Source organism: Schistocerca gregaria, chromosome 7 (assembly GCF_023897955.1).
Source record: "Schistocerca gregaria isolate iqSchGreg1 chromosome 7, iqSchGreg1.2, whole genome shotgun sequence".
NCBI classification, from domain to species: Eukaryota; Metazoa; Arthropoda; class Insecta; order Orthoptera; family Acrididae; genus Schistocerca; species Schistocerca gregaria.
Window position 1 is genome coordinate 104964350 of NC_064926.1, and position 23565 is coordinate 104987914.

Genomic DNA, 23565 nt, shown 5'->3' on the forward strand with positions numbered 1-23565 from the left:
TATCTGAGAGAAGCTGCATAAATATTCAGTCAGTTCTCGATAAGATTTCAACATGAGCCACAGAGTGGCAACTTGCTCTAAATGTTCAGAAATGTAAAACTGTGCACTTCACAAAACAAAAAACAAAAAAACGTAGTAGCCTACAACTATAATATCAAAGAGTCACTGTTGGAATCTGCCAATTCATACCACCATTTGGGTGTAACATTTTGTAGGGATATGAAGTGGAACAATGACTTAGGTTAAGTTGTGGGTAAAGTAGATTGTAGACTTTAGTTTATTGGTAGGATACTGGGGAAATGCAGTCGGTCTACAAATCACATGTGCAACCGGTTCTAGAATATTGCTCAAATGTGTGGGACCCATACCAGACAGTATCAATAGAGGATATTGAATGTATATAGAGAAGGGCAGCAGGAATGGTCACAAGTTTGTTTGAGCCATGAAAGAGTGCCAGGGAGATATTGAAGAAACTGAACTGGAAGACTCTTGAAGATGGACATAAACTATCCTGAGAAAGTCCACTAACAAAGTTTCAAGAACCAGCTTTAAATTATGATTCTAGGAGTATACTACAACACCATATGTATCAATCATAAAGGGATCATGAAAATAAGATTATTCTAGTCACTGCACACATAGAGGCATTCGAACAGTCATTCTTTCTGCACTCCATACATGAACGGAACAGAAAAAAACCCTAGTAACTAGTAACAATGGGACCTACTCTCTGCCACACACCTCACAGTGGTTTGCATTGTATAGATGCAGATGAATAGTTAATGTTAAAGCATAGTTTCTTCTTCTTTGTGGCATCCGTCTAGTGAACTGAACTGTTTCAATTTTTTTTACTCTCGTTTGTTTGGAAAGACTGCAATGTTTCTTGCAAGATGACTGCAAATATAATTGTAAGTGGACATCTTCATGTTGTTTTCAGGTGGATACCTCTGTTAAAAGGGAGTGGTTGTGCAAACTGTCGTTTATTTTTTGATGTCCTCCTCCTCCTCCTCCTCCTCCTCCTCGGCATCAGTATTAGTATTAGTAATGTCTTAGCAGCAGCTGTCGAGGCAGAGAAGCTGCCTCTATTTACATCATATAAGTATTTGATTAAATTGTTTACTTGGGATATTTTAAACACAACAAACAATAATTTATGCTGTTTGGCCTTAAAGCATGCTAACAGCTTTCTAAATTGAAGTTGTGGTTAAACACCTACCTTCTGGCTGATTTATGTTTGTGTTGCATTCAAGAGATGATGGAGCACAAGATCTATCACTGCCAGAAACAGATGAATCATCGTCATCTTTAACATCTCCACTTGCTGAATCCACCTCATCTTTCATAACCTTTGGGGAAAAAAAATCTTATGTTTGAATACAAAAATTGTTTATAAGGTGCAGTAAGTGTTCTGAGGGAATGTGTAAGGAATACAGAAAAAAAAATATACATAAGCTGTTTGAGATAACATTCAGTTTACAACATATTAAATTCAGTTATACTATTGTGACTATATTGCACATGAGTTATAAAATATTAATGGCACTGATGATTAGATAAGAGGAGTTGTTTGTAGATTTCTCATTCTACAATATCACCACAATACATACAACACCCTCCAGATGCTTGACTATGTCTGCAGAAAAATATGTATTTATGTGACAAGCTGCAGTCACATCTTATGAAGTCTATGTTTTACTTTCAACAACATACGAAATGAAAGATGGCACAAAATACAAAATGTAAATTCATATTTGACTTAGTGATTTTATGGTTAAGTACAAATTCAGTAGCCTGCAATTGGAACCCCCAAGGGTCTTAAAATTTTTATAGGAGTTTAAGTCACTGGCTTAATAGATCAGTTCTCAGGTTGGAGGCTGGCAAGAGCAATCTACTTCTATTAGAATCACACTTAGTAAAGCACTGTGGGTTCAAACCAAATATGGATTTAGGACATTTTTACTTGAAAACACTAGAGCTATCACTTTTGATGAATAATCAGTGTCTGCATACACACAATGCCTTACTTGATATTGATATCATCGTTGACTCATGATCATGACCAAATCATGAAATTCTGTATATTCATGGAGGTGCAGAAAAATGAATTTAATACTTAAAACCTGAAATAGACTAAGTAAAGAAAACTAGTCCTTACTGTTTACCTGTTCAATAGGAAGCAAGTTTCCCTGGGGGTCAGGCTGCTGAGCTGCTTTCCAAACTTGCGTCATTAGTCGATGGGTGGAATCTCGTGACAGCAGAGAGCCAAACACGTGCTTTCCTTCTGCAGTGGAAACGCCAACAGCATTTGGTATAATGTATGCGGTCTTCTCTTTACTGATCTTCGTTACTGATACTGTGGGAATGAGCAACTAAAATAAAAAGAAAAGAAATCGTGGTTTACATGTTCATGTGACTGCACATTGCTGATTGGCAAAGTTATTTGTTGCGCGAAGTGATTATGTCTCTTAAGCTGGAAGAACAGAAATCTGCAAGCAAAGATTAAAGATTTCTGTCATTTTTAAAATAGTGCCTATGCTCCAAAATTAGCATTACAGTTATATCAATAAGAATGGTATCAATTGTGAACAAATCATTTTGTTTTCACATGACAAGATGTTGAAGCTGGTTGGCATATTGCTGAATGAAATATCCAGACATAAATATACACTATGTTCCCTAAAGTGTCTCAAAAGCTATTACTGACCATTGCGAAGACACTGTAAATATAATTAATAGTCTGTCACCTGCTCTTGCCACAATATTCATTTATGGGCAAGGATTTCTGTAAGTTGGTTTTTTTTTTTTTATGGCCGTTCTCCTGCTAACGGAGTTAATTTTTCTGTCGAGCGGGGAGGAGAGTTCAACATACTCTTCTTTTACTAAATTCCACTGTTGCTACAGCACACACTGGAATCTGCCCAATTAACACATGCTAATCTGGGGACACCCCTTGTTTTGAGACTCCTCACTCTATTAGCCACATTCCACCATTCCATAGGACATATCTCTTACAAGATGAGGTGTATTTGTTCTTTCATTACTCATCAGATTTCTTTGTAATTGGCATTTTTAACTGACATGTAATAGAAACCATGTGACAATGATGTCTAGTGGCTAGTTCATCAGTATGTTTCACAGTTGGGTGTTACTACCTGGTAATTCTTTAGTTCTTGCAACATAATGACTGTGTTTAATACTTCCCTGATAGTTTCACTATAATATCACTACTAACTGACCTGAGTACATGTATATTCTGTGAAATCTCTACAATGAAATGTAGTACGTTTATGTCTCCAACAACCAGATTTCATTATGAATGAAAATACACAGGACACTGGTGTAGTATTCTACAAAATATTTATTACAGTATTTACTTTACAAACCATTTTTTGGCTATTATGACATCATTAGGTATATATTGTACCATCATTAGGTACAAAGATAAGTGTGTGTAGCCATGAAATTTTAGAATCAAATATTTTAAACAAGTGGATCCACAGAGTATCTTGCTTTCCAAAGATAACAACTGCAAATGTTTGATTTAGGGCTAAAATGACAGATATTATTTCAGGGACAGTGTGATACACGATTATTTAGCTTAAAACTATACCAACAATCGTCTGAAAAGAAAATAATAAACTTTTGCGAGATATTCCAAGTGAGTGGCCAAACAAAATAGTCTTGCTTTTAACAGGTCTTACATTACAAACAGATAAGATACACTAATGAAATTAAAGTAATAATAAAAGAAGAAACAGGAATGTGAGTAAGTGGGTAACCCAGAAAATATCCGAAATAGAATTATGAGTAGTAAATGATGTTAGAAGTGGAGAGTAATGGAACTCCATCAGGTCATTCAGTACCAAGCAAAGTGGGCAAATGGACATTGTTTATTAATTTCCAGTAACCTCAAGGTAGTTCACCTTCCTCTCTTTATTCATGTGGTGTAAGATCTCATGTTGCACTTTGTAAATGTGGCTGCCTTTAAGCAGGTGGTTGGCAAAAGTGGAGTCTGTTTCTACGTTTCCATCTTCAAGTGGGCGCATACTGCTCTTCCATATTGACTTACATAGAATCTGACACAATTACAAGTGATTTTGCATATTCCACTCTTTCCCAATGCTGATTTGCTGTTTCAACCATTGGCAAAATGTGTCCAACAGTGTTGTGCACATAAAGTTGGGTTTTAAAGTCCCTGGACTTAAGCTTTCTGCCTACACTCAGAGTGACTTTTCCTAAACATGGAATTCTGCACAATTTACTGTGGATTTGAGAGGCAGGTTAAGAATAGAGTAAAGAAGATACTACACCCCCCCCCCCCCCCCCATTGCAGGAGGGTAGCCATTGTTTGACTGCATTTAATTCAATTTGGAAGTTGTCACGACTTGTGGAATAAATGTTAGGTGACACAACATTAAAACGCAGCATGTTTATCCCAGATGGGACTGATATTACAGATCAAACAGCACTTTTGAATGATGGGCTGTAGCTATTAATTTGAATAGGTGTTTTAGTAAGAATATTCAACTTGTAAGCTGCAAGCCTACATGGCTGAGAGAGAACCAAGAAGAGGCCATACATCACAATAATGAGACTCACCACAACAGAACATCTACCTACAACAACCTTCTGGAAGTAGCCTTGGAGATGATTACACCCATCTCCCAATATCTAAACCTTGGGTGGCACAGCAGAGCAGCCCCTGTGAATTCTGAGTTTCACCTCGGCTCACGGGGGCTGACCATCCACACAGATGAGAAGTCCAGGTCATACCAAGTACTGTAGTGTTATGTAGTGTGGTGTGGTGTGGTGCTGTGTCGTGTTGTGTAGTTCTGTAAAGCAGTGTAGTCCAGAATTATAAATTACAAAATCTGTGATCTACCAATGCTGCATATTGCACAGTGTAACACACCACTAGTGTGTGCCTCATGGATTCTGGATGAACATACATATCTGCACCAGATGGCCAAATGAAAATTTTTATTCGTAGATATTTTATGTAAGTTTTTCCTCTTGAAACAGTATAATGCTTAGTTATTACTAACGCAGTTGAAATTATGTTCATGCCAATTCGTGTACAGCAATCACCTTTTTTCTTTTATATTGATAATGAACCATGGACCTTGCCACTGATGAGGAGGCTTGCGTGCCTCAGTGATACAGATAGCCGTACCGTAGGTGCAACCACAACAGAGGGGTATCTGTTGAGAGGCCAGGGGCAACAGTCTGGATGATTGACTGATCTGGCCCTGTAACACTAACCAAACCAGCCTTTCTGTGCTGGTACTATGAACGGCTGAAAGCAAGGGGAAACTACAGCCATAATTTTTCCCCGAGGACATGCAGCTATACTCTATGGTTAAATGATGATGGCGTCCCCTTGTGTAAAATATCCCAGAGGTAAAATAGTCCCCATTCGGATCTCTGGACGGGGACTACTCAGGAGGACGTCGTTTTCATGAGAAAGGAAACTGGTGTTCTACACATCGGAGCATGGAATGTCAGACTCCTTAATCGGGCAGGTAGGTTAGAACATTTTAAAAGGGGTGAATACAGTGTTATAAATACAAAATCAAATAGGGGTAATGCAGGAGCAGGTTTAATAATGAATTAAAAAAAATAGGAATGCAGGTAAGCTACTACAAACAGCATAGTGAACACATTATTGTGGCCAAGATAAATACGAAGCCCACCCCTACCACAGTAGTACAAGTTCATATGCCAACTAGCTCTGCAGATGAAGAATAGATTGATGAAATGTATGACGAGATGAAAGAAATTATTCAGACAGTGAAGGAAGACTAAAATTTAATTGTCATGGGTGGCTGGAATTTGAAAATAGGAAAAGGAAGAGAAGAAAAAGTAGTAGGTGAATATGGAATGGGGATAAGGAATGAAAGAGGAAGGTGTCTGGTAGAATTTTGCACAAAGTATAACTTAATCATAGTTAACACTTCATTCAAGAAACATGAAAGAAGATCGTATACATGGTAGAGGCCTGAAGACACTGGAAGGTTTCAGATTATATAATAGTAAGACAGAGATTTAGGAGACAGGTTTTAAAATCTAAGACATTTCCAGGGGTAGATGTGGACTCTGCCCACAATCTATTGGTTATGAACTGTAGGTTAAAACTGAAGAAGCTGCAAAAAGGTGAGAATTTAAGAAGATAAGACCTGGATAAACTGAAAGAACCAGAGGTTGTACAGTGTTTCAGGGAGAGCATTGGGGAACGATTGACAAGAACAGGGGAAAGACATACAGTAGAAAAAGAATGGATAGCTTTGAGAGATTAAATAGTGAAGGCAGCAGAGGATCGAGTAGGTGTAAAGACAAGGGCTAGCATAAATACTTGGGTAACAGAAGAAGTATTGAATTTAACTGATGAAAGGAGAAAATATAAAATTGGAGTAAATGAAGCAGGCAGAAAGGAATACAAACGTCTCAAAAATGAGATCAACAGGAAGTGTAAATTGGCTCAGCAGGGATGGCTAGAGGACAAATGAAAGGATGTACAGGCATATATCTCTAGGGGTAAAATAGATACTGCCTACAGGAAAATTAAAGAGACCTTTGGAGAAAAGAGAACCGCATGTATGACTATAAAGAGCTCAGACAGAAACCCAGTTCAGAGCAAAGAAAAGAAAGCAGAAAGGTGAAAAGAGTATACAGAGGGTCTGCACAAGGGTGATGTACTTGAGTACAATATTATGGAAATGGAAGAGGATGTAGATGTAGATGAAATGGGAGATATGATACTGCGTGAAGAGTTTGACAGAGCAATGAAAGACCTGAGTCGAAACCACACCCCGGGAGTAGACAACATTCCATTAGAACTACTGATGGCCTTGGGAGAGCCAGTCATGACAAAACTCTACCATCTAGTGAGCAAGATGCATGATACAGCCAAAATACCCTCAGACTTCAAGAAGAAAACAATAATTACAATCTCAAAGAAAGCAGGTGTTGACAGATGTGAAAATCACCGAACTATCAGTTTAATAAGCCACAGTTGCAAAATACTAACACGGATGCTTTACAGACAAATGGTAAAATTGGTAGAAGCAGATCTCGGAGAAGATCAGTTTGGATGCCATAGAAATGTTGGAATACGTGAGGCAATACTGACCCTACGACTTACCTTAGATAATAGATTAAGGAAAGGCAAACCTACGTTTCTAGCATTTGTAGACTTGGAGAAAGTTTTGACAATGTTGACTGGAATACTCTCTTTCAAATTCTGAAGGTGGCAGAGGGTAAAATACAGGGAGCGAAAGGCTATTTACAATTTGTACAGAAACCTGATGGCAGTTATAAGAGTTGAGGGGCATGAAAGGGAAGCAGTGGTTGGGAAGGGTAGTGAGACAGGGTTTGTAGCCTATCCCCAGTGTTATTCAGTCTGTATATTGAGCAAGCAGTAAAGGAAACATAAGAAAAATTCGGAATAGGAATTAAAATCCATGGAGAACAAATAAAAACTTTGAGGTTCACGGATGAAATTGTAATTCTGTCAGAAACAGCAAAGGACCTTGAAGAGCAGCTGTACGGAATGGACATGTCTTGAAAGGAGGAAATAAGATGAACGTCAACAAAAGCAAAATGAGGATAATGGAATGTAGTCAAATTCAATCAGGTGATGCTGATGGTATTAGAGTATGAAATAAGGCACTTAAAGTAATAAATGAGTTTTGCTATTTGGGGAGCAAAATAACTGATGATGGTCGAAGTAGAGAGGATATAAAATGTAGGCTGGTAATGGCAAGGAAAGCATTTCTGAAGAACAGAAACTTGTTAACATCAAGTATAGATTTAAGTGTCATGAAGTCGTTTCTGAAAGTATTTGTATGGAGTGTGACCATGTATGGAAGTGAAACACGGACGATAAACAGTTTCGACAAGAATAGAATAGAATAGAATAGAATCTTTCAAAATGTGGTGCTAGAGAAGAATGCTGAAGATTAGATGGGTAGATCACATAACTAATGAGGTGGGGTACTGAATATCATTAAGGAGAAGAGAAAATTGTGGAACACCTTCATTAGCAGAAGGAATCGGTTGGTAGGACATGTTCTGAGGCATCAAGGGACACCAATTTAGCATTGGAGGGAAAAAATTGTAAAGGGAGACCAAGAATGAATACACTAAGTAGACGCAGGAGGATGTAGGTTGCAGTAGGTATTGGGAGATGATGAAGCTTGCACAGTATAGAGTAGCATGGAGAGCTGCATCAAACCAGTCTCTAAACTGAAGACCACCACCACCACCACAACAACTGACTAAAACAAAATAGCAATTTTTTCTGAAATCAAATAACATTTAATCTTATTACGCTTCTTACTCTTTACCCATTGCAATAACAATAACAAACAGCAAATTGAAAGACAATGTCAGCTTTCACCAGATTCATTCATGTAAAAAGCAGCAATTGCTTCACTGTTTGATGGTAAACGTAATGTTGTACATGTCTAAAGGCATGTGGCCAGCTATGTCTTACCTTTGTAACATATCCAAACACATTGGAATAGAATGCAAAATAGTTCTTGGTAATATACAGATGACCCTGAAGAAGTATATCACCGACCAGAGCACAGGAATAATCTGAAACAAAAAGGTAACAACAGATGTTTAGTTTTAAAGGAATTGCAATATCTAGAGTAACACGCGATCTAGTGTGCTCAAATTTGTTTTAATTTACTCTTAAACATATAGGCTACTTGACGAAACAAAAATAATGATGGCTTTATAACATGTTAATTAATTATAGTAGATTACATTAGAATTATGTACAAAGATAGTGTACTTACGACACTTATGTATAACCCAACTGATTGCTTGAAACATTGGATTTTTTGAGTAATTTTGTCTTTTTAACAAACATTAATGCTGATTCAAACTGTTTTTCCACTTCATCCAAGAGCTTTCAGTTCTTTTGATACAGTCTTTTTGAAGTAATACATTCTTCCAGTGCCACTTGATTGAGGTGCGTCTACTACACAAGCTATGTGCTCCAAAGGCACTATGCAAGAATCTTCTCTTTCAGGCCAATAAAATGATGCAGCTGGACCTGAAGGATGTAGAAATAGAATTTCTCCATCTTCTTCAATCATTGAATATTGTTTTTACCAGTCCAAAGTACCAGTTACCATCATAATTTGCAGCCACATAGCTATTTATGGATGGTGCAACATGAACTCAACAAGAAGAAGAACGGAAAGAAAAGACTAAGGAGGGTTTTACACTATCTGTAGTCCTAATTTTCAAGCTTGTTTGTTGGAAGTGGTTTGAAGTTATAAAAACTTCTTGTTCCAGGAATGGTTCGGGTTGCTGAAAAACGTTTTTCTAGCTTTAACTGTAGCAAATCAGTTTCTTTTTTTGTCAATAAAGTGAAAACGAATGTTTTCAATATCTTTTTTCACAAAACTTGTACATATCGGTTGCTGTCATTATTTGTTTTTCGTCTGAAAGCTGTAGACTAGTTTCTCCTAGATCATCACAAATTGACTTCCCATGACTTGTTGCAGGGGGGGGGAAGGGGGGAGGGGGGGGAGGGGGAGAGAGGGAGGGGGGGAGTGAGAGAGAGAGAGAGAGAGAGAGAGAGAGAGAGGAGAGAGAGAGAGAGAGAGAGAGGGGGGGGGGGGAGAGGGGGGGGAGGGAGAGAGAGAGAGAGAGAGAGAGAGAGAGAGGAGAAGAGAGAGAGAGAGAGAGAGAGAGAGAGAGAGAGAGAGAGGGGGGGGGGGGGAGAGGGGAGGGGAGAGAGAGAGAGAGAGAGAGAGAGAGAGAGAGAGAGAGAGAGAGTTGGGCCTTCAAATTAAAGTCTCTCAAGTGTCCAGTCAAATTTTTAAAACTGTTTCTATTTTTGTACTGCCCAGCACAACCATCTGGAAAGTAGTGAACTGAATCAATGTCAGTATGATGTAAATGACAGCCACTTCGTAATTTCTTTTTGTACAAAGTTAACAAAACCAGTGTCATGTTCTTGGTCATCACTAATTAAACAGTGGTTGGAAACAAAAACATTGTTTTCCTCATTTCTTAGAAAAACTCCAACTGGGTGTAGAGTACAACCACCTCTATTCCAGTGGTAACTTTGGATCTCATTTTGTATAACAAAGGAATAATTTTCACTGAAATCCATTACAATAATTGATGTTTTGGGTGGTGGGTCTTCTTTCAATCTTTTAAAGACTGCTGATTGGGATTTTGCTGTAAACGCGTGCGGGGTGAGCTTTTCCAATGACCTGACCTAACCAATAAAGAAATGTAGTCTTCAACACTGATAAGACTGTTTGACCATTTCTGCCCTGTCTGTGTTAACCCACTGACTGATTACAATTTCTTCTTCTAAATCATAATCTTCACTTAGCTTTTCAGTTAAGTACTCAGTTAGTGCAGATTTGCAGGACAGCTGTCGCAATGATGTAGCATGCAGTTTTGGTTTTCCATGTTGCACACAAGCATCTTAATTAGGTCTTTATAAGATTCTTCAATTTTCACAGCATCCAGTAATAGTTTAACATTCTGGTGGATACTGCATACGCATACAGTGTGTGTGCCTGCAGCACCAGCAAGGATACACCATTTAGGTCTCAAGAAACAAAATTTTAAAAATCCTACTTCTACCTCGGGATTCTCCCATTTGAAAGAACAAGAGTTCTCTCAAGTTACACAAAATGAATCTTTTTTGCATGTACACATTTTTTTGAACACTTACTTTGTCTTTTGTTCCAGGTAGCACTCTGGAAAGTCATCCTTTTCATAAAAATCTGTTACAAGTCTTACTGTTTTTTTTCAGGGAGAGTTTTACCTTTTTTGGACCAGGAGTTTCCAAATTACCCTTTTCAGATTTTAGCTTTCTAGCTTGTCTCACCATGTACTCACTCACATTAAATTCTTTCATCACTTTATTTCGACATCTGGAGCCAAGGCCAGAATCTGGATTTTTCTAGACCTCCCAACAGATGAAATCTTCTCTTTCATAAGAGAAATCATTACATCAAAATTCTTTGGTTTCCCCAAACACACTTGTATCTTCTTCATCATCAGAACTTGGTGCATCATATTTTAATGCTTTTGAAACTGCCTTTTTTGCAGTCTTTTCAATACTGCTAATCTTCCTTTTAAATAGTTTAAAATAAGACCCTTTACTTTGTTCTGACAAGCCATGAAGCTTTATCAGTGTTAAACCTAAATTATCAAGAGCAATGTTTGTTTGTATGAGGGATTCATTTCTGGATTCCAATGATTCTAATTCAACCATGACTACTTCATCTGTTTCACTTTCATTGACTTCAACTCTTAATTTTTCCTCACAAAAGTTACGGCATGTTGAGCAAAGCTTTTGTCCAGGTTTTATGCTAATATTTTTTGCCAGTACTTGTTTAGAAATATCCAAGCCTACACTTCTCCTCAACGATTTTTTGATGAGCTTTTTGTGTTTTATTTTTATTTTTTTTAGTGGGTCTACACATGATGTTTGATACTTTTCAAAAACATTTAAAAAGTAGTAGCTGTGGTGTGAACATATATTATTAAATTGACACAGATTAATTCCAGATTGTAACAGGATCAAATCTTTTTCTTCCTCACTCAATTCAGATACCGGTTGTAACTGTTTTGAAGGTGTGTAGGTTGTTTGGAAACAGTCAGATTTTTTTAAATAACCCTATGCTACAGGTTTGAATATCTGACATACTAATTTCACTTTTAGTCTGATTGCTGTTCTGGTTACTTTTATAGGATATTGGAAAAGAATCTCTGTAAACTAAGTAACAGTACTTACTGAAAGTTTGAATAAACTTAATAAAATACTATCCAAGCACTATTTCACACTAATAATTTTTTGCTTCAAAACACAGGAGTAACAAAACAAAATCCAAGCGTACATTGTTACTCCAAGAAGACAAAAACTTATTTTCGGTGTCTAAGTCATTTGGTTCTTTTTATTTCTAAAATATAATTAATATTATTTTAAAAATTAAAAATTAGATAACTATTAAACAGGTTAAAAAGCGAAAATAATTTTTCTTTTATCTAATAGCCTATACAATTAAGAGTGTTTCAAAACAAATTTGAGCTTTCTATCAGGTCTGAGGCTCTAGATATTGCAGTTTTTGTAAAACTAAACATCTGTTAGCTAAAAGAAATAAAATAAAAAACCTGTAAATTTTATTTCATTTGGAAGATTTTAATATATCTTTATGGTATTTTTTTAACATTTAGATATAATACACAAACTTATTCCAAAATTTCATACTGATATCTTGAGTATTCTCTAATATACAATTTTTTTAGTTGTGAGGGTACAATTATTACTTTCATCATCCTGAAAGCACTTGTAAAATTTTTGCTCTATCTCTTATAGTTTTTTAAATAAATTTTTAAAGTTTTTATATTTGGCATTGTTTCAGCAGTCGGAAATCATAACTTAAATGTGTCAAGTCTCATCAAAATCTGACATGGTTGGTGTCAAGGCCTGGGTGACTTGACATAGAACGACCCTTGTTATAGACAATATGTCTAAGATTTCATCATAAATAAGGAAAATAATTTGATGATGTCACAAAATATAAGCATTATATATATATATATATATATATATGAGAGAGAGAAAACTGCTAAGTTCCATCAGAAATAAGAAAGCTTATTTTTAAATATATCTATTTTGTTGCATGTAGAACAAGATACCATAGCTTACAGTGTGTGGGATCCAAGTGACTTAAGATATTAACTCACGTTTGTGAAGTGTGTCATCATTAGCTGTTTCCTCAAATGTGTCTCATGCAAGAAAGGAAATTATCGCGTGGTGAACAGGTAGTGGAAGATACACATTTCAATATTTAAACTCTTTAATGTTCTATTACGGGCCAGGTAAGTTGTCATGGTGGAAACTACTGTTCTTAAGTCTGTATGTAAATCAACATGAGTTTATACGAACATTTTTCCTATCGTGTAGCCTATACCCGCATGTCACACTCTTTTTACGTTTAGGGCACACCAATGTATGTTTCAACCTTTAGAGACAGCTCTAAAGGTGATTCTTTTCTTAGATACAGAAAAATAAACACATAAGGTACATACAATACATGTTTTAATTATGGAACGGCTGTAAGATACGGTACAAATTTAGTACTCCAAGTAATGATTTGGCACTACCGTCATTTTTTTTATTTATACTAGATATTTTATCTGTGGAAGATTAGAAGGCATTAAAAATCTAACTCACCTGATACGTATTCGTAACAGAGAAATGTGTCGCTATAGTGCTATACACAACGGCAGTTCAGAGATGCTGGCCTGTGCCTGTACAACAGGAACAAGAAGTTGTTTTCTTTTCGAGCACTGCTAAGTCTCTAACTTACTGTTCAAATTCAGAGTGTTCTGAAAACTCAGTATCTCGGTTTCATTTTACACGTAATCTGCCAAAGCCGTCGGCAGATCAGTTTGAGTATGATATGGCTACCACTGTAAATAACCGGTGAAAGGTTTCGTTTTGTTCCCATGTTTTATGATATGTGAAATACAACTCTCAATTGTTCTGGCAATTTATGAAGTGAACAGGCACCCATTAAGTTGTACTGGAACAACATACTAGACCAGGTAATTAAGCCTATTGTCTCCATGACAAGTCGTGAATACGCATCTCCATAGGGAATCATGAAAAAAATGCATGTAAAACGAACGAAAGAACTGAATTACCAGCCTGTTTAGATCCAACGTATACAAAAGCTATTAAGTTAAATATAGCGATGCTATAATTTCTGTGAAAGAATGCATACAACTAATGTAAGATGTACGGTTTCGATTATATTTGACTTTTTAATTGGCTCTGTAGGCTACATGAACAAGTAATACAGAACAAGTCAAATCAAAGAAAATAATATTAGACGACCAATTTTTCCACGATAATTTTAGATATCGTGTGTGTACTATGTTTTCTATTTTCTATGGACAATTGGTTGCATATAATATTTCAGCCTTCAATTTACTGGCAAATGGTGTGTTCATTTGAATGCTTAAAATGGCGAATAAATAAAAGTACAAATTTTTATCTTATGACATAAACTTATCGATACCCGTACGCCAGACTATTTTTACCTTGGTCAAGTGCCTTTGCTTATCAATAGAAAAGCCAAGGTTGGTAAGAAAGTGTGCTTTTTTATTTCCCAAGAACGGGAAATGATGTCCCAACTGATGAGCCACACCTGGCCTAAGAGGAAAAGGACATCTATTTCGGAGATTAGCTTGTTTAACATGAGATGTTGGTATTAGTTGAAATTTGGCACAATTATCCTATAGCAGGTCGAAATCAATTTTCAGTCAAAATCAATGCCAACCCAAAGCTACACATTGTTCCTAATGAATTAAGTTATGGTACGCAGTAGTGCTTTATTGTAGTTGTAATAGAAATAATTAGAAAACCGTGGCGTTTAGTTTAATTGACGAAATTGCTGTATTGCATAATACTTCGATTTTTCATAGACACACAATGCTTCAATTGAGATATTAGTTGGATAATAACGTAAAAACAAATCATATTTGTGCACATTTACCGCTTTGTACATTTTACAGTCGGCTTCTCCAGTTTGCCATATGGAGCCTTGTAACGTGTTGCAACTTAAGTTTCGTCTGCGTCGCCTAATGAAACCACTTGATTCCGCAGTTGCATTTGGTGTTGGCTGCGCCCAAGGTCAGAGATTTTCTGCACTCTGTCTTCCATCCCACGCACGTTTAGTTCTCTTACGGTTTATTTTAATAATAAAAACGTAAACAATAACCGAATTCAATAAACATATCATGGACTCCGCCCTTCACATCCTCCAAATCTTTCAACTTGAATGGCATTGTTCAGTAGCTCGCTCGTGCCCTATCTTGTGCACCACTTTGCTTCTTCACGCCACTTCCGACTGGATAGACTACTACTTCTTAAAAGAAAAAAAGAAAAGAAAAGTCATAGTTAAGACGCTTAATGACTAGTGGCAGCTGGAAGAAAGTCAACTTTTACACCTACCCCACGTAGACCAATACGAAGAAACTACAAAATAGTTGCGACCACTGTCATTAACAATTACTCTCCAACAGTCACCCTTGACAATCAACCAAACGCTCTAGTGACTGTTCTGCAGGTAGACCTTCCATATTTTCAATTAACACACAACTGTCCACCGAAAGTGTAAGTGTGGATCGAGGTCTCTCGGCGCCCTATGCTCAGAGCTAGTGTAACATTACCGCTGTAGCTTAAGCTACGTTTGCATGGGACGTGGATACGAAAGCGTTCCACTGTTCCGCAGTAGCTTTCGTGTATTTGCGAGCGCCCCCACCTGTTGTTGCTAGTCCACTCGGACTGACGTTTCTACTAAGTTGTGTCAGCTGATCGCTTGAACCCGACCATACACGAGCACCTTATAGAAAGAAGTTGCGTTTCAGTCGCTACTGAAGCAGAAAATCAGGTGGTGCTATCGAAAGAAAATCAGAAGATTCCGTGGTGGATTAGGAAGTGTATTCTAGACAGGAAATCAAGGCCACATAATTTGGTTGACGTGAAACTCAGTAAATGATACCCAGATAATTTAAAGAAACATACTACAAATATCTGGGATGAGTTTCATCACTGACTTTTAAATCAGATACCAATATGTGACAGCTACTAAGTGGTAAAGCAAAAATTCAAGTGACTTTACGCTATTCAGCCTCAGGAGACCTCTTCGAACAACCGAGAATTTTTATTACATGGCCGAAAAATACGTACAACCCTAGTCCACCTGCGTAGAAATACAGAACCCTCAGTGTTTGCGAACTTAGCATAAGCTAAAGCGGTAATGTTATATAGGTAGTGAACACTTGTAAAATGCTGTAGTCATGATTAGGGAAGGTGGTTTTGAGCTAAATATATGCTTATGACTTCTCAGGAGAAAAGAAGACAGTTAGCCTAAGTCGTGTCACAACGGGTTGAGTGATAAAATAATAACTAACGCCTGCAAGTCCAACAGGTCTGCTACGACGCGCAGGAAAGTATTGAGCTGAATCTGTGTCATTGCAAGAGACGTCAAAGCTGTACATCCGTTCGGTGAAACTGACTTCCTACTACTTTCGCTACATGAACTTGTCAAATTTTACGTCTTTCATTAAAATGAAGCAAATACTGTAAAATATTAGTTAAACGAGCTACTAAAAATATTGCACAAAACAAATTAATTGTATTTTTGTTTCAACTATGAATTGTATAAAACTTCTAAAGAAATCGAAAGCAAAAATCTATGTCTTATTGTTTATGGCTTCTACTGTGTACTGGTTTCAGTACCACGAGTTCTAACTAATTTTATTTGCTCTTCATTAATTATTAATTAGAAATTAAAGGGTTTTAATTGTGAGTTAAGAACGTATCCTTTCCCAGGATTTTTTTTTTTGTTATAATTTTACTTTACGTTACCTTGTGTTGAGAGAAGCAGACTAGCGTATTTGCTTCAACACCCACTCGACAAACTCTGCAGTCTTACCGTGTAACGAAGCAGCAGCAAGAAAGAGCACCACTGTAGCATACGAGCGAGGGGTGCAAGCAGCAGCTGTGTAAATCAAGCACACGTAAGACATGACAGCGATGAGCGTCTGGTGGATTGGTTGCTTCTCTGTGCCACTTGGAGATGACACTGTGGGCAACAGCGTGCAGGCCCAGGGAGCGGCTTCTTCTCGCAGATGGAATACAGAGCGAGAGCGGTATCAAAACTCCCACTCAACTTCTGAATCACGCAAAGTGTGCATTATTCCTTTTTCGTTTACCTGTAGCCAGCCATTTCCTATGATCTCTCTACGACTGCGCTCTTGGCGGGGGAAGGGGGTTTATCACGCAAAGCCGCCAACCCCTTCGGTAAGCCCTGATGACGGGCGAGTCAAAATCGTCTATCGAAAAGGCATTTGGTGAGCCTTCACGCTTGCCTCGGATGTCATAGGGTTTCCTAGAGCACTGTGTATACAGTGCTTTAGGATTTTCCACGACACCCCGTTCACGCGGGTAGCAGTCCACGGATGCGTTTCTCACGCTAACGTGTGATGGCACCTGCGGAAGCACCCCTAAGGGCTGGTGCGGTTTTTATAGTCAAGAACTGAAGGGATGGCGAAAATTTAGTCGAACGCCAAGAGAGAGAATACGAAAAGTGGTTGTACGGCGCCAAGCGTACCAGAAAGGCCTTAGCAACCGGTACAGGCTGGCAAGTGTAGGAGTGCCAAACGAGAGCTAACTGTCCGGCCGCAGTTCACCAGAGTCGTGACTTGGCACACGCCTCGCTCGCGTGAGGCGCCAGCCATCTGCCGGGTTCACTCAGTACGCGACAGTGCCGTGCGATAGGAGACTCCGAGTGCGCCAGAGCCCCTTGGGTTGTGCACTTTTTAAGGGGCTCCTGCGTATGCGTAACTGGCGTCACGTAATATCCTTATGGACCAAATACAGACGGAACTGATCAACAACGTGCACTGTTAACGGCGTGTACAGACAGCTATACTTCGGTCATCATAAGAACAAACCTCAAGTAAACATTACACTACGTATTCTTCCGCGTTTGCGAGAACCTCATAGGATTTCGTTTCACGTGGAGCGGAAGCCAAGCTGTCTCGAGTTGAGTACAGTCAAGTACGATAACGAGGATACGTTTTATATGCTGTGCTTTAAACGCACGTCGACTAGGCGAAAATGCGGGGCAACAGCTTTACCGGGGCATTTAACTTTAACAGCACTGGCCAGGCAAGTGACCCAGCTAATCTGCAGTTATGTGAACAGTTGCAGTAAAGACGTAAAGAGAAATGAGCAGAGAACAATATAGCTTTGAATGTCATTTAATTTTGAAACAGAAGGAAATAATATATAGTTAAACTCTGGCGATACACTTGTTAGGTGATCGGACGGAAAACAACACGCTCTCGATCTTAGGTAATATAATATTGTAATTAAAAACAAGACTGATAAGAATTCCTGACTTTAACAATGGTAATTTTTGTGAATGAGCTATGTGCGCCGGAAAAGCGCAGACGGGATTTTACCATGTGGTTAAATATTGAAGCCAGTCGTCTGGTAATACGTTGATACCGAGGCGATCAGCAACAGAATCCCAAGCCACCAAAAAGTCCACATGTCCTCCTCCTCTCTTATGACGGCTTGTAATGCATTTCGCCATCATTTTGGGCACTGACGTGTCACAGGGCTTGGTGCATTAGTTCCATTACGTTTGGCCACTTAAATGTCTCTTTATTTTGTCGCGACAGATTCCTGAAGTTGGCTCCAGATCAATTCTGTTGGGTTCAGATTGTAGTGATGAGGTGGCAATAGTAAAAATTCAGCATGTGTAGAGTGTGCTTGACGCCGTGAAAACTGTTGTTTTCTGTGTGCCTACGATACTTATCACTCTTCTTCGTGTGAGACCACATCTGTCCTATAACGCAGTGTGCATATTCAAACAAAGAGTATCCGATTTTTCATTTTTCTCTAAATAGCTTAATTGTGTAATGATTTCTTAACTTAAACAATACTTTATAAAATATCGGTAATTAAGAATTTATAAAATATCGGTAATTAAGAATGCGTCAATCGAGGCTAGTGATGATGTAGGTCTAAGGAGAAGTGAAGACAAAACTAAATATCTGGTTACTACTAGAATGTCAACAGTAGTAGATCAGGAAATGTTGAGAGTTGAACACATGCAGTTCGAAAAAGGGAACACATTTAAGTATCTAGGCGTGGACATCAGTTCAGATTCAATCTCATTTCTCGAAGTGAAGAAGAGATTACGGGCGGGAAATGCGTGCCACTTATCAATAAATTACCTTCATCACGGATATTGTCTAGGAATTTAAAGATTAGAAAATGGCTCTGAACACTATGGAACTTAACATCTCAGGTGATCAGTCCCCTAGAACATTGAACTACTTAAACCTAACTAACCTAAGGACATCACACACATCCATGCCCGAGGCAGGATTCGGACCTGCGACCGTAGCAGTCGCGCGGTTCCGGACTGAAGCTCCTAGAACCGCTCGGCCACCGCGGCCGGCTTAAAGATTAGAATATACAAAACTATTATTCTTCCAGTTATGCTGTATGGGTGTAAGACTTGGTACCTCACTGTGCAAAATGAAAAGCCGTTTCGAGTATTTGAAAACGAAATTTTGAGGAAAATTTTCGGAGCAAGAAGGGATGACATTAGCGGAAAGTGGCGAAAACTGCATAACGAAGACGTTCACGAACTCTATTCAAGCCCTGACATAACTAGTATTATTAAATCACGTGGGCTGCGGTTAGGAGCCTAGGTATTGGAGCTGAATGGAAGGAAATAGCCAAAGACAGGGACAGATGGCGAAAATACGTTGCTGCGGTAATGGACTCTCGAGTCCGGTATGACCGGTGAGTGACAGTGTGAGTGAATTAAGAGTGTGTATTTTCAATGAAAACCAGAGAGTTGCGTGCGGTATGTTATTAGAAACTAGAAGACGTGCATTTTTTCTTGATAACGATGGTTAAGTATAAGTTAATTACCATATATTTGATGGGTTTCATATTTAAATTATTTATGTATTCAAACCGAACAAAATGGGTTTCGATCGGTTGCCGTCAATCACACCCGTGTGAAGGGCTTTCACGCTACCGCTTACATTACACATTAAACTTGACTTCACTCCCTTATCCAAAAAACGTCAAAGCTGATTTTTCTCTGTAATATGGTAAAAACATTAAGAACCACTTGTTTCTAGCCGTTAATGGTGTTCCGCGCGCGCGTTTCATTACAAACCAGGAAGCGGTGTCATCCATTTTCACCATACGTATGAACAGCGAGACAAATACAGGACAAGTAGTGTTTAAGCCCGTTACAGAGACTGTGACTGTACACTATTTTTTAGATGAAAATTACGTAGCTAAAGCAGGATTACGAAAAACGTTGATAGCTGTTAATACATCAGAATATATTAAAGTTTCGTACACAGTGACACAGCAATAAGATTTCTAACACATACATTAAGTTGGACCTACTTCCAAGAGCGGAACAACGCCAGTGTACGAGAGTTATGACTGCTGACCAATTATCGCGTTTATGTTTGCTTGCATCAGGTTTATTCTTATGAGGAAGGACTCACATGGACTCCCCTACAAGTTTGCTGCAGTGAACTACCACCTGGTGCCATTAACGTAGACTTCAGTTCGCGTGGCATAAATCTCGCTGGACGGTGGCGCACTCTTCAGGTGTGCAAATTCACTCGCTAATAGTAAATTAAGTATAAGTTGTCATGGCTACTGGAAGTTTTTCCCAACTGAAACATAGATCGCTGCTTCTGAGTTATCAATATGAGAAAATTCAGACCAATTTTTTTTCCGTCACTACATCATAGCTACTTTCGCTTCATATGACTATATACACGGTATGTGTTATAGTTATTCTGATAATGTGTGTGAAATCCTATGGGACTTAACTGTTAATATCATCAGTCCCTAAGCTTACACACTACTTAACCTAAATTATCTTAAGGACAAACACACACACCCATGCCCGAGGGAAGACTCGAACCTCCGCCGAGATCAGCCGCATAGTTCATGACTGCAGCGCCTCAGACAGCTCGGCTAATCCCACGAGGCATAGTTATTCTGATAGATAAAACTAGTTTGTGGCGACTCTGAGTGAGATATAGTATATTAAGTTTTGGATTTTATAATACAGTAATCCATCTGAGGCGCTGAGAACCATAAACCTCATCCTCGACTGTGATACTGCAGCCTGTATTCATGCTTCTGACATCAGTTGACCTTATGGTGGGTCAGGTTTACCTGTGCTGCAGGCCAACATAGTATAAATGAACATTCACGAAAAGCTGTTCAAAAACGGCTCTGAGCACTATGGGACTTAACTTCTGAGGTAATCAGTCCCCTAGAACTTAGAACTACTTAAACTTAACTAACCTACGGACATCAGAGACATCCATGCCGGAGGCAGGATTCGAACCTGCGACCGTAGCGGTCGCTCGGTTCCAGACTGTAGCGCCTAGAACCGCTCGGCGAAAAACTGTCTCACGATTCACTTACATGTTGGGCTTACAGTTGTAGCGCCTAATTTGTATTCTGGTCAAGTGACCATGCTGGTACAAATTACTGCTCGAATTTAACCATTTCCACAAACGGCAGTTTGTGTTTGGAGTTGGTTGTTTACTGTGCAGGAATCGGCATTCTCGTGCAGTGTCAGCGTGAACTCTGTTGCATCTGTTTTAAGCGCTAACAGAAAATAAAATTACCAGGAAAAGTTAGCCGCAAAGGAATTAGGGCCTCACAGACCAGGTCCGCGGACTGAGAAAGTGACGAAATCAAATAACTGTGGCTACAAGGGAGTATTTAGGAAACAAGCACAATAAGCGTAAGTTGTTGCAGGCGTACGACGCCGGAATATCTGATTTTCAGCCTCGAAGTTAATTCCTTACCTAATACATTCGTTAGGGAACTTGTACATTTTTCAGAAAAAGTTAAAAATCACTAAGACTCCCACTTAGACATACACGCGAAACGGAGAGTAGCAAAGGCTTAGACATTATTTCGTTCTTGCCCTACGCTGTACAAAACAGGTAAGTTCCACAGAAACAATTCTTTCTTTTTTTCGGACATGTTATGCAGACGGGTATTATTGCTATCATTATTTATTATTGGCAGTGGCTGTGGATGTGTAAATATGTTGATAAGTATGCAAATGCTACTAATTTCACACTCTCATATTTATCTGAATTTGAAAATTTGTGAATATGCTGAATGTATACTCACGAGCCGCCACTGGTAAAATTGTGTGCTTCTTGTAATACCGATGTGCAAGGATAAACAGGAATGTACAATTACATACGAGGGTTGGAACTTACACAAAGTAGATAAACGTTTCACAGTTTTAACCCGTTTTATGGAAGTCACCAGCACTGTGCACATCCTACTGCCAGGGATGTGGAAGTCTTAGGACACTCTTGGCAGCGCCAGTTGTGTCAATCTTTCGAATGTAGCGGCACATCGCGCGACGAATTTCTGTAACAGTTCTGAAGCGAATGCCACGAAGTCACAACTGACGCTGCGTACGACATCCACACCGCTTGCAGTGAGTCATACACAATGCTGGAGACTACTTGGATGCGCAGTAAAACTTTAAACATGTATATTTTGTATAAGTCATAAATAAATAGCTACTACTATTTAAGTTCCAAGCTTCGTACATACTATACAAGACCACTGTCAATTTCATAGCGAGAGATACTACGTATTAGCGTTTCTCCCCGTTCGAATCGCGTATGGAGCGCGGGAAGAATGATCGCTTAAATGCCTGTGAGCGCGATATAATTAGGCTAAATTTGACTTCGCGAGCCCAACGGGGCCGAAGAATATCTCAGGATTTTTCGTTTTATTCTGGTTCTCCAACTGAGTCGTAATTACGCACTGCCTACTCCACATCATCAGTGGCGATCGCGAAAAAAAATCGAACAACTGTACCTGTCTGGCTGGCAGTGCTCCGCTGCGACGCCAGCGCGCACCGACTTCTGGGGAAAACCACTGACTGTTCCTTCAGTCTGCCAACAGGCAGCGATGGATTCGCCCCAGGCGCTCAGAAATCCCTCTTCCTCCACGTTTCACCGCAACTGGAGCGTTAACATCCAAGTTAACGTCACGGCCGCCAGAGGCAAAAATTGAGCTGGCGCGCTCTTGCGGCTGTCTCTAACGAAAAAAATCGCTCACTGGCTAACGAGTGCGCGGCGTGGGTTATACACTGAAATCTCGTGCATTAACTGCGTACACCCCATACCCTCTGCCTCAGACCTCGAACCTAGTAACACTGCTGATTGTACACAAGGCTGGGTTTTATTGGCACAACACTTTGAAGATTCGACAAAACTGCGAAAGAGACTACCAACGCTACGCTTGTTCCTTCTCATCTGGAACAATGTTGCGCGGAATAGACACATTATCAGACTGGATTGTCGGAGGACACCGAAAAAGTTCAGAGAATGACATTTTGTATCATCACATAATAGAGGAGTGTGTCACGGACATAATAATCGAGTTCAGGAGGCATTCAATAAAACAACGGTGTCTTTCGTTGCGACGCGATATTAACAGAAAAGTGCAAATTTCAATCATGGACTTTCTTCTACAAATGCTAAAATACTTTGTTGGCTCACACGTACAAAGGGAGAAATGGCCACCGTGATAAAATAAATCAGCGTTCGCACGAAAAGCTGTGTGTGTTAATTTTGCCAATGTGCTATACGTGAGTGGAGCGCTAGAGAAATAATCTGTAAATGTTTATATAAACCCACTCCCAAACATTTAAGCGGAATTAAATAGATCTAAAATGTGGTTGGTTTAATGATTACGGTTGGTTGTATAAACCCTAAGACGACTGCAAAAAACTCGGCTGGGAAGGTCAAGGAGCTCCGTTATCTATTGTGTGATGCGAATGAATGATTACAATAACGAACGAGCGGTAATGTAGGCGTTTCTACGTGTGTGCTAAGTCCTGGAAATTAGTGGGACGCTCTTATCAGCATTCCATGGTGAGCGCCGATTAATTAAGT

The 23565-nt window shown here is 39.0% G+C and overlaps 1 protein-coding gene across 1 annotated transcript in view; it reads right to left on the reverse strand.

Moving 5' to 3' along the window:
* The window catches only part of LOC126282309 (serine/arginine repetitive matrix protein 1-like), a 1097707-nt gene that overhangs the window by 14649 nt on the left and 1059493 nt on the right, over positions 1-23565 (reverse strand). Inside the window, exons 7-9 of the mRNA XM_049981964.1 lie at positions 8495-8598; positions 2163-2369; positions 1217-1346 (exon numbers count right to left, since the gene is read on the reverse strand). Of these exons, the coding sequence (XP_049837921.1) occupies positions 1217-1346; positions 2163-2369; positions 8495-8598 (441 nt within the window). The remainder of the gene's footprint in view (positions 1-1216; positions 1347-2162; positions 2370-8494; positions 8599-23565) is intronic.